At 37.8% G+C, this 12,429-nt stretch overlaps 1 protein-coding gene across 4 annotated transcripts in view; it reads right to left on the bottom strand.

Annotated features, from left to right (window-relative positions):
- The window catches only part of ZEB1 (zinc finger E-box binding homeobox 1), a 124,690-nt gene that overhangs the window by 18,075 nt on the left and 94,186 nt on the right, over positions 1-12,429 (bottom strand). For all 4 annotated transcript variants that reach the window (XM_065050589.1, XM_065050586.1, XM_065050588.1 and 1 more), the window contains 3 exons: positions 7,312-7,512; positions 1,988-2,050; positions 233-394 (listed from right to left, as the gene is read on the bottom strand). Coding sequence is in view for 1 of the 4 variants with exons in the window: in XM_065050586.1 (XP_064906658.1) it covers positions 233-394; positions 1,988-2,050; positions 7,312-7,512 (426 nt within the window). In the remaining 3 variants the exon portion in view is untranslated. The remainder of the gene's footprint in view (positions 1-232; positions 395-1,987; positions 2,051-7,311; positions 7,513-12,429) is intronic.

Here is a 12,429-nt window from a genome sequence, read left to right on the forward strand (position 1 = left end):
TACTATTCAGGTACCCACTTAACTGAATCCCAGGGCATGTTTTCTTCCACAAAATCAACTAACGGTGTTTTTTCCATGATGATCCCGTTCTCTTCTAATTATTTAATTAGGATTTCTTTTTTCCCCAAAGCTACACAGGTATGCATTGTTGTCTTCTAAAACACAACAGAACTTTTGGGTCAAGTAGTTAGCACAATGTATTTGGTAAGAACTGAACTGGTGGCATACTTACCATTTTCATCCTGACCACTCGCTTCTGGCGTGCCTTGTCTCTGGTCCTCCTCAGGTGCTTCAGGGTAGATAACAGCTGTATCTTCTTGTTGCAGGAATTCTTCAACATTAGGGTCATGGTTTTGTTCATTTTCTGCATCAGAATCACATTCATCTTCTTTTACTATGAGTGAAAAACAAGATACAAGATAGGAAACGAAGAGTTTAAAAAGAACACAAATGGGATTCAGTAATTCACATTTTCAAATCGCTCTCTATCCAAGGATTTCAAAACTTCTCAAAAAAACTTGTATAGGTCAAGCCCTTTAAGAGGCAGGAATATGCCAAGTTTTAAAACTGAGAAGTAGTGGCATAATGACATTTAAAAATTTGACTAAGACCACAGTTTGCTTCTTCAACTCAGTGTATTTTAGATTTAGCTGCTCCTCTCAACTTGCCTAAAAATCTTAAATGCAGTATTAATTATGATTTAGCCATTGTAGTTTGAAGGCCAGCTTACAGTGTTGGCTCCTATGTTTGCAAAAGTAAGTCAGTTGCCTTCAAGACATATTTTAAAGAAGATATTTAAACCCTGAATAACAGCCTGGTTGGCTGAAATGCAGCAAACTTGGAGTGGCTTGTTCTTCAGGGCTGGAAACGGCTATCAAAAAGGTTTCAAATCTAGCTAACATCCTTCAACATTTTCCACTTTAAAACTTAAAGAACAATCAATTAAAAACTATATTTCAAAGTTAGCAAATAATTAATTAAATATTTCACTTAAAGTTTGCACGATAAATATTTGCTACCAAGTATTTGCCTAAATACATTGCTGATAGAATTTACTTATAACATGGTGGAAAATTTTTTGAGAGCTCTGCCTGTGGCACACGAACCCATGACAGATCTTCTCCGCTATTAATAATGTGAGCTATATTTTTAATAGGAAGGAGAAGTTTTATGATTTGCATCTCACTGTGAAGTCACATATTCAATTTACAATTTGACGTAGTCTTTTTATGACATAAGACAGTGTTTCTCATATATAGACTGTAATTTAACACATAATGTAGTTCTTTGTACTTATTTGGGGAGACTTGACCTTAGAGCCACTGAAAGGAATGGATGTAGCTACACTTTTAACATACCTCTGTTTGGGTTTTTGTTTGTTTGTTTGTTTTTATTAATAAGGCTTATACCAATAGTATCTAACCATTTGGTGTTCAGGGCATTGAAAAATTACACACAAATATTTTAGAAAGTTGGATGGGCTATATGTTAATTTATCTTCTCAACCAAAGAAATAACAAAATAACAAAGCATCATGTGTTTTGGTTTGATTCTGAAACCAAAGATACACATTTTATTTGGCCTTCTCTATAATCGGTACAGAGAAGCTGATAATAAGATAGAGTATTTAGTTTATTTTGTAGTATTCATTATTAGTTTAAAACACTATCTATTGACATGCACTTGTATTCTATACAAGCATGTATAAGATCAGGGCTATTCTTTGTTTTGCTCTCGCTCCTAAGTCCTCGTGCGAGAGGACTGCTCGATGTCACTGGGCAGCTCCACCACCAGGCCCAGGGTGTCCGAATGGAACCCACACTGTTCTTCTTCAGCTAGAATAGTGTTCACAGTTTAAAACCCCTAGCACGGAATAGCAAAGCAGTTTGTAAAGAGAGGTGGGAGAACTTCAAAGGTTTCAGGATGCTCCCTAGCCAAAATTCAATAGCACTTTATGAATAAGGAACTCAAATTAACAAAGAAATACCTGTACATCCAACTTCATCTGTCTGAGCTTCAGGCCCCAGGATTTCCTTTGTTTCTCTTCCAGCTGAAATTGTACATTTCACAAAAAGAATATTTATAATCAAAACAAAACAAGCCACACACACAACGACAACTTAATATATTTGAGTTGTTTCTTCAGTCATTTTTTCAATTTCTGTATTGTTTAGAAACGCATTTAAACACAATGTTCTTTCAAAAAATATGAATTACACATTATTTCTGCAGGGTGTAACCAGTTGAACAACAAAGATCTTCCCTGGTTAAAGAAACAAAATCTTAAAAGGATGCAACACTAAACACAAACTATTATTTGAAGAAAGGCAAAACAGGGACAGTGTGTTTCTCCAGCAAATGTGTATTCAGCTATTTAAATAACCCTATCTATAAATGCAGCTGAAACACAAGAATAGTATTTGTGGAAGCCAGAATATCATAAAACAAACACATTTACATTATTTTCTCCAGTTAGCAGTTTTTGGAATTGGTTGATGATTTGCCGGTAATGTCTGCAAACAGCTACCTAATGTGTCGCCTTTCTTGTAAACTGTCTAGAAACCACCTAGAGGCTGCCACTGCTTAAGCAAACAAGGGTTTTAAACACATGCTGCCCACTTCAGATAAACCGTGCACTACAAAACCACTTCCCATATCAATTACAAACCCCAGTATGAGTTTGCAGGTACCAGATGTCCGCAGAACTAAGCTCATGGATCCCACCTGCCTGCAAAGCTCCACCAGCTCCTGCTGAGCTGCAGCATTCCAGGATGCTGCATGGAAGTTTTAACTCACTATAGATTGTTGGTTCAAATAAATACATGGCCCTAGTTGCTCCTAATTTACACTCGTTGGGTAGCCTGGGCTGGGAAGTTCCTACTGGAACGGCCACCGTTGCCATTTCTGTCAGTATCCAGCTTACGGCAGGAGGGCACGGGAAAGCTTTGTTGGTTGTTTTGCTCCTTTATCAGTAGTACGTACATTAATAGATGTGAAATCAAAGCATTATTTCATACTTTTATTAAGGAAAGCTTAGATGCTTCAGAGCTGCACTGCAGAAAAAGACTCTTGCGTGGCACAGGGGGTTAGACTGCACAACTGTTCCAATGGGAAATGGCAACGCTTATACTTCTATTTCCCTTACCTCACTCTACTTCAGTAAGGGGAAAAAGCCTTTGGTTGACAAGTCAAATCCCCAGAACATTCCAGCTTTTAAACTACAGGAGAAGCCAATTTCTCCTTTATATAGAAGACAATAAATTCTTGGTGAATGTAAAGTTCTCAGTTAATACCATGTTTCTCAAATGAAAAGATTGTTAATTCTATCTACTTTGACAAAATCCCACAGACCAATAATATCTGCAGATAGTCACAAACAAGAAATACACTTTAAAGGAAACAGTAAATCTTAGATCTTACTTTAATTGTCATCTAAAAAAAACCCCAAACAGTTTGCATTTTATTGGTCAATGGGGGGCTTAGAACTAATTATATTTTTGACTCATGATACTACAGACTTGGTTCAGAGTTTGTAAGACGGACGATTGCATGCAATGCAAATTTAATACCAAAATTTAATTGCTTAAAACCAATCGTGATGCAAACCCACTATTTTTCTTTAAAATGGCTTTGTGGTTTTTCTCCATTATGAAACAGGCTCTATGGAAGAGAGGAAATATCAGTAAGTTATTACTCATAGAAATTTAAATGACAGTGTCTCTAGCAAATTCCATTGGCTTCAGTACAAATAAAAGCTATGCTTCTCAAGGGAATGTCAAGGAATTTATGGCATAACAGATTAACCTCAGTGAAGTTAAAACCCTTTCAATTCTAATAATCACAACCTCTGTTTGGCACTATCTCTTCCCAATATCTAAAAGTGGGGTATCAGACAGGGAGGAGCCCTTATCCACATGGGATGACCTTCCTTAATGCTGTAGGAGTAATAATTTGAAAACTGTTAAGTAGAACTCCATCTTTATAGCTATGTATGGTCCACACAGGAAGACAACTTTACAATTATGCCCTCAGAACCCCCATTACCATGGTGAAAATACAGCTGCTGGGAAGCAACAGAAAGGGATGTGATGATGGAGGAACAGATCTTAGGACACTGTTCCACCAAGCAGAACTCACAGCTCCGAATTCCAGAAGAAATCTGAGCTACCTGCTGAATGACCGCTTAAATACAGGTCTCCACGAATAGCATCTAGGGTATGAATATCCATCTTGGCATTGCATTTGGACATAGCAGATAATTGTAAAACATGTTCTTGGACTACTGTATGTCATCGTCACTTATGAGCAGCTGCTTAGAGATACGCTGGGACTTCCAAGGGTTAAGCACTAATGATTTTCAGATCACAGGCAGCAGTGACACAATCACTGTGTCACAGGCTGACTGTAAAGGTCTCTGCATGGGTAAGATAACTGATCAAATTCAAACCACTAGGAAAATGGAAATTTTGGTTGTAGGCAGAAAGACAAACTTCACTGATATTTCCACTGCAGTCTTATCTTCAGAGAAGGGAATAACTTCCCAAGCCAATCAAAGAGTTTCTAATTTAAACTCTTTAGAGCCAATTTTCTGATATGCGTGTAGCAAGTGCTATTTACAACTTACAGTATTACCTGGTTCTTTGCTTCTGTGGGTAAAAACTTGATCAAAATAATGTCACACTTTTTTAGTCTCCCTTCCAAATGAAATCAATACAAAATAGTGCTGCAACCTTCCTCAGCAACCCACCACACTGAAAGAACACAAAGCATCTCACCGCACATAAACTGAACCTAAAATTTTATGAGTTAAATGAATATTTGACTTTCTGGAGGAGCTTAAACAGAAAACATAACTTCACTATTTTTTTGAAGTTATTTCAAGGTCTGGACGATTTTTAAAGTTTTCAGGTTTTCAAAGACACCTTAGTTCCAGTGTTCAGTTCTCTGGATTTGCTAAATATTTATAATACATAATAGTGCTTTTAAAGTCGATTAATATAATAAGTCATTAACTTTAACTTTTGCTTAAAAAAATAAGTAGTAGTGCAGGTTTTACCTTAAACTAAAGGAAAAAAGAAAAAAAATCATATTACAGAATCATTGCACATATGAATGCTGGCACACTGCCAACAACTTGTGCAGGATACACATGGTTCACTTTTTCAAACCCGTGTGACTGTTTCAGTTAAACCTCTAGAGATAGACACCTTATATTTAAAACACCTGTTCCGAAGGTCTTTTAGAAATTCTGTTAGAATGACTGGAAACGGAAGCAAACTAATCTGATAAATGTTACGTGTGTTGTTTCTATTCTTGGGCATTCGTGAACAGAATAAATACATAAAAAACTCATTCTGTCAGGTTCAACTAAACTCAGGAACTTTCAGTACTACTTTACCCGTGAAACACAACTTACTAAACTGCTGCAGTGTATGTTTTACAAAATAATCCCCAGTCCTGAAGATGGTATTAGTGTTGTATGGACACCTGCCTCAGTACCTTTCCCTGTATGAGAGAGATCACGTATTCAATCTTTAGATTTCTAATGTGCAACCAAGACTGACAATAGGATTTTCAGCTCACACCTTTCATTCTAGGAAAGCTGTTAAAAAGTAAATAGCACTTTGCGGTAGCAAATCAAAGCTCCATAAAACCTAATGTAGCCTTCATTCATCTCATGTAGCCATCACCAGAAATTCAAACAATTTATTAAAAAAAAATCCTTACTAGCAAATAAGAAACCCTCCAGGCTGCTACAAAAGAGGCTTCAGAATACATAATTTTTACAGAAGAAATTTATGGTAGTTTGAACAAGCCTGTATGGCAGTTGTTTAATCTTTTGTCTGTCTAAACACTGATGAAAGCCTGTCTTTGTCAGCAATGACCGACGCAGAGAAAATATTGCCTATATAGCGATTCTACAATCACAGCAGAATTTGGTTCAAACGCTTCATTTTAGCAAACAAATTTCAAAAGGTTAAAAATGGTGCATTTGAAATAAGGAGTCAAAACAGATACCACCACGTGTCTAGAGCCATAAAAAAGCCCAGAAGGTTGTCTGAGGCAAGACGCTGTGTAGTGACTACCTGTGGATACACCTCCAGGAAACCTCCAGCCCAAAGGATCTTGACCCAGCACCTCTGTGAGCCAGTGCTGCTCTTCTTCACTCCCCGCTTCAGGTTTCCTACACCTGTGCTTGATGGGTTCAAGAAACAGTCTACACACAGCCCATTTTATGTAACTGCAATTCCTGATAAATATAGCCTGCTGTAGAGCAAAGATACTATAGGAGAGCTAAGAAAATTACCAACTAATAATTTAGCTCCAAAATACTCATTTCCCTGCACAGCATACCTTGGCAACAGCAGCTATAGAAAACAGGCTGAGTTGATGCTATTCTTTGAACTCTCAGCTGTTCCCTCTCAGCTGGATCACAGTTAGGGACCATATGACTGCTTTCTGTTTATTTAGATGTGAACTCATGCAATTTGTCTTAAATGACCAGTTTTAACAAGGTGGATGCTAAAGGATTGTGGCTGGAGTTCAGACACAAACAGGGTTATGCTGGAAAACATTCTCTATCTTTTAGGGGATTAAGGCCAAATTCTGCAATAAATTCCACTAATTTATGCATTTATCCCAATTTGGCTCAAATGTAAGCACGCTGTGTGACATTATGAAACTCAATATCTTATTCCACAATAAAAAAGGTCGATTTCCTGATTGCTTCAAATTTTCAGCTTCCAAAAACTGCTACATAATACGTGCAACATTTACCTCCTTCCAGGGTTTTCAAACTACAGATTCACCATGAGTAAGATAGCCAATTCTAAAACTAATCACATAAAAATTGTTTTTTTCCGGCTATATTTTCCAAGAGAAATAGCAAAAGCAGCTCATAGGCAGAAATTTATATTGGAAAGTTATTTTGTTTCATGTTTTTTGTCTTACAACTAACTCCTCAAGCTGAGCAAACCTTGAACTTTACTGGGAGCTACAGCAGAGACCTGCCATGGAAAAAAGACTTGGAAAAACTAAAAGCAAGTAACTAGACTCTGATCACCCTTGAAAACGCTGCATCTACAGGTTTTAAGCTCCTTTATAACAATGCCAATGGAATGAATGCACATCCAAATTTGCCTCGAATATTAAATAAAGAACATAAAATATATGACAATAAATACGTTAGAAAATCTGTTTTTTGATTGTGAATATTAGACGTTATTTCGGTAAAATGTGACCAAAAAGTTGTATCAGATCTTTATTTAGAAACCTTCTTCTGCATAGCATCGTCAGTGAGAATGAACATACCTTCATCTTCCCAGCAACTGTTGGTACTCCCATCTCTTTCACTGCTTTCTGGTAATACTGTATGGTCTGTTGGCAAGTCATCATCTGGCACACTGGCATCACAGTCTGCTGCATCAGTTACACTTTCTTCTTCCACTATATGCAATTTATCTTCATCATCTGAATCTGAGTTTGCTTCTACGACGTTATTATAATTGGTGACTGTGGACAGACAAAAAGCAAAAGCCTCATCAATGTACTCGTAATTTACAGCTTGGAGGTCCAAAGCTTTCAGTACTGTGGCCAGATGCTACATCTGGGGCATCTCTATGGAGTCACATTATCGTTTCTTCTTTCCACATGGGGATGGCAGTGGCTTGTGAGCAACTTAGATGCAATGGTGGCACAACAAGGAGGCATCTGACAGCTGCTGGGCTTCCACCACTGCGAGGAACCACGATACCTCTCACTTCTGCACACCCAGCACAAGGCTGCACAAGAAAAGAGGGCGGACAACTCTGGAGTTGTCTTCTGGGCCACACCGAAGCATCAGGCTTCCAAAGCCAGCACTCTAATTCGGAAATCTTGCATAACGTTTCCCCCAGCTACCACAAAACGGTAATAACTCTACTTTTTCAGTCTGGAGAATGTATTTTGAGACTCTTATGGACAAAGAATTATACAACAATATATATGTTTCTGTCATACAGAAGTAGATTATTCTAAAAATAGTCTTCATTTGTAAGCACAGAAAATCAGTTACAGCCATTTCCATTTAAACCACAAGGATTACGTATTAAGAAAAAATTACTTTAATAATCTATTGATATGTCTTGTTACACCAAAGTTAAACTATTAAACACTTACACCTATATGTGTTCTTCACTGCCAACTTTCTTACTGAAATGTTTCAATATACAGTTTGGTAAACAGAATGAATTTATTGATGAAAAACTAGCAAGACTTGTCTTGGCTGTAGCACTCGTTCCGTGGTTATCAGAATCACACCTGGGAGGCACATCATCTTTACTTTATGATACCTGCATCCTGCCACTGTTAGCACATGAGAAGCCAGACTGATTCTTTCATGTGAAATCCTGCCTATTAAGGCAGAGAAATAGCAAACCAGACTCCTGCCCTTCTGAAGTAAGCTACTTTTTTTTTTTAAGTAGATATTCTAGTCATTTAAAAATGCATTTCAGCAGGGAAAGTGAGTAACATTATGAACTAACAGGCTACTATCTCATTTCCTTCCAATTCAAGAGAAAAATGTATCATCTAGAACAAGCATAAGCATGACAAAAGAGCCTTTTGAATTTAAAATAATCATTCCATGTTTTCATATTTCATACACATAGTGTCATTTGAAAAATGCAGTAACGCCCCACTATTCAGGCTATAGACCTCTTCTAAGACAACAAATTTAGGCAAATTGCCTAAGTACTAGTATCTGCTCCATTTCAATCAGTAAATTGATATTCCCTCTATATTCCATAACTGATTTTGTCAAGTAAAATCGGTACTGTAAGGCATGCTGTAATGTTGTGCAAAAGAGAAGACACTCATTTCCCTCACCAAAGCAGAGATTTATGAATTTATTTCCCTGAGAAATGGTAAATCCAACTTCAAAAAAAAAAGTGTAAGACCAGACATAAAAGAGACGGCCATGGAAAAATTATTTTAGCCTGTTGTTTTGACTGGGTTTTACTGTGGTGCTTAGATGTAGAGAATTATCAATATAAAACAACAATGTATTTACCTTTGCTGCACATAAAAGAGAACAATAAGACCAGGGATAAAAATTTATAGGCATAAATTCAGATTTCAGTAACATAGATAATGAATACTTGATTTTTTTAAAGTAGATGTTCCAAACTAAACAGGATATTAAGTGGAATCCCTTATATTAGATTTAGAGTGGTTTTTATGGAAAATTAAAATATAATCAGAAAGTTTGTCCTGAAGAATTACACTTATGGAGAAAAAACATCCCATCTTTTCCTCCTAACAGAGATTTTGATTTAAAATATAACCTATTCTTTATAACCTTAAACATTTTCATACACTCTCACTACACTCACTCATGTGCTAACTCCGCAAAACATATAAACAACTCTTTATCCATAAAAGGCAAAGAACAAAAAAAGTCTTTGGGATTTCAGTTCCCTCCACCAAAGATCAGTTGTCAACAAGGCAACACAACAAAATCAGCAAGAAATCTGGCTCTAACATTCCTGTTTTCCTCTTACAATGACCTTCGAGGGAAATAAACTGCCAAACCTGTCTCTAAAAAGGCCTTGGCACACGTGGGCTGGCCAGGCAACTCAGACACCAAACACAGCTCAACGTTGAGCACTTAAAACGACGGACACATCCATATATCTCAGTAAATGATCACACGCTGTTTCCCTCTACAGGATCCCTGCCTCGTCTAGTGCAGTGATGACAAATACACAGGGAACGCTCAGTTTTATGGAGTGAACTGAGTATTTGTAGGATCCTGCCTCATTTTTTCAGATTTCAAAGTGATTGCTCATTCTTTTTATCCCCATCAGCCAGCAGTGTTCCCAAACCCTCACATATATGATGTTAGCCAACAGGGGTTTCCTTGTTATATATTAAGTATCATATAAGATATTATAGATTTTATATATATATATATATATTTATATACAATATATCATAACTATATGTTACATGATTATATATAATTTCCCTACATGGGATTCAGCAGGAATGCTTCAAAACATATCATTAACTGAACCGTAGCAAGGAGATGGTATTTCCATTTTACAGAGAAGAAACAGGCTATTTAAAAAACAGAGGATTATTTTGCCAATCCTGGCATTGCCACATTGGTGTAAAGCAATTTAGGTCTTACTTTTCAGAGGATTTTGCATTTTTGCAGTGTTTTATACATTCAAAGCACACTTGCATTCATTCCAAATGCAGCTGTGCTGAGAGCCCAGGTACCTCAGCCTGTGTGCCACAAAACACAGAGATCACCTCCAAAGTAAGTGACCTTCCAGAATCACATAAAAACTCCTTGAAAGAGAAAGAATAAAATCTAGTCTTTCAGTAGAGCTTTCCAATGCCTCAGAGAGTGTGCTTTTGATTCCTGCAGCCCTCTACTTAAATTACTATGCTTTCCAGCAATTAAGGCAAGGGTTCTGGAGACAACAGCTTCCTTTAATAAACACCCTGATTCATTCTCCAGGCACCATTCCTCCTGTGAAAAAATTATGTGATCACATAATTAAAGATCTTATCGTTATGCATACATGCAAGGAACAAATTAAAACAGTTTGAACAATCTTCATTCTGACATTTTCCAACTTTTTTTGAATGCTCCACTTTCAAAGTCAAGTGTTTGATTTCAAAGAGTGTGTTAATATTCTTTAATAGAAACGATGGTTAAAAAACAATCAAACCCTGTAATTTACTGTATTTTTAGCTAATTAAAATTAAAATCCCATTACATGGTACCATACTGATGCCTGCATGGCTGCAAAGCTTAGCTTTAACAATATAGATCTGCTCCTGGTGCACTAGGAGACTAAGTGGTGGAAGTAGCAGACGTTTGCTTTTGACACGTTTTGGCTACACGTTTCACAGCTCTTTGAATACATTAAAGAAACCCTTGAAGTAGGGCACCCAGCATCCAAATTCCAGAGGTAATCATGTTCCTTGAGAGGGGTTCTCCTTCCCCTCTACTCTGCCCTGGTGAGACCGCATCTGGAATATTGTGTCTGGCCCCCTCAGTTCCAGAAGGACAGGGAACTGCTGGAGAGAGTCCAGCACAGGGCAACGAAGATGATTAAGGGAGTGGAGCATCTCCCTTATGAGGAAAGGCTGAGGGAGCTGGGTCTCTTTAGTTTGAAGGAGACTGAGGGCTGACCTCATTAATGTTTACAAATATATAAAGGGTGAGCGTCACAAGGATGGAGCCAGGCTCTTCTCGGTGACAACCAATGATAGGACAAGAGGTAATGGGTTCAAACTGGAACACAAGAGGTTCCACTTAAATTTGAGAAGAAACTTCTTCTCAGTGAGGGTGACAGAACACTGAACAGGCTGCCCAGGGGGCTGTGGAGTCTCCTACTCTGCAGACATTCAAAACCCGCCTGGACACATTCCTGTGTAACCTCATCTGGGTGTTCCTGCTCCAGCAGGGGGATTGGACTAGATGATCTTTTAAGGTCCCTTCCAATCCCTGACATTCTGTGATTCTGTGATTCCTGCTCTCCCTTCTCCACTTCAATCCTAGAGCAAATATAGACCTTCCCTATCAGCATGTCATTTGGGGTGTTTTCTCCTCTTGTCCTCAACATTGCCTCAGAATAGCCACCACCGAAAGAAGAGGATGACAAGCTCACACGCTTTGCTTGATGCCTGGCACCACAGCAACTGCTGAAGTGAGGAGGAATACATTTAATTAAACTTTTTTAGATAGAGATTGAAATATACTCAATACAAAAACAATATATAGAGACTACTGCTTACAACCACTGAAAGAAATTCAATTGAACATACATAAATGATGACTTCAAGGGGCTCATAATTTGGCCAAATATTCCATGCAGAAAATAAAATATACAAGTAAAACCTTGCTCAGAAGAACAGCTTTCTTATGAAGTAACTACAAATATTTCAGAATTCAGGAACACATACTTTTAGCTAATGTAATTTAGAAGTAGCATCAACCTAAACAAAATAACACAGCCTGGCTTACAGAAGCCTGGCACAAGCAGCAATCAGTGTCTCCAGGATGAGACACTGCTCTGTGAATGGCAAGGACGGCTGGAGAGGTGACGCCACCTCAGGCAGCACGGCTCCAGGGATGGCCGGCAGCAGCGGGAGAAGCAGCAACCAGTGCAGGTAACCTCATCTGCAACTGGAAAACCCACTTCTGACTCAGAACATGAACCATGGCTGTAAGCCTCGGAAAACAGCTCACCAGAAAAGCACATATGATGTATAACAGACGTACAGGCCTATTCTGTCCACCTTATAGCACGTAACCTTAGCATGAAAAGGTACATTACTATATTAAACGGTTTCATTATTAATGTCAGATTAATTCCATAGATAAACAGAAAAGAAGTCCCCATTTTCAACACATGTATTACAAATTACACT

The sequence above is a fragment of the Columba livia genome, chromosome 2 (assembly GCF_036013475.1).
Source record: "Columba livia isolate bColLiv1 breed racing homer chromosome 2, bColLiv1.pat.W.v2, whole genome shotgun sequence".
Lineage (NCBI taxonomy): Eukaryota > Metazoa > Chordata > Aves > Columbiformes > Columbidae > Columba > Columba livia.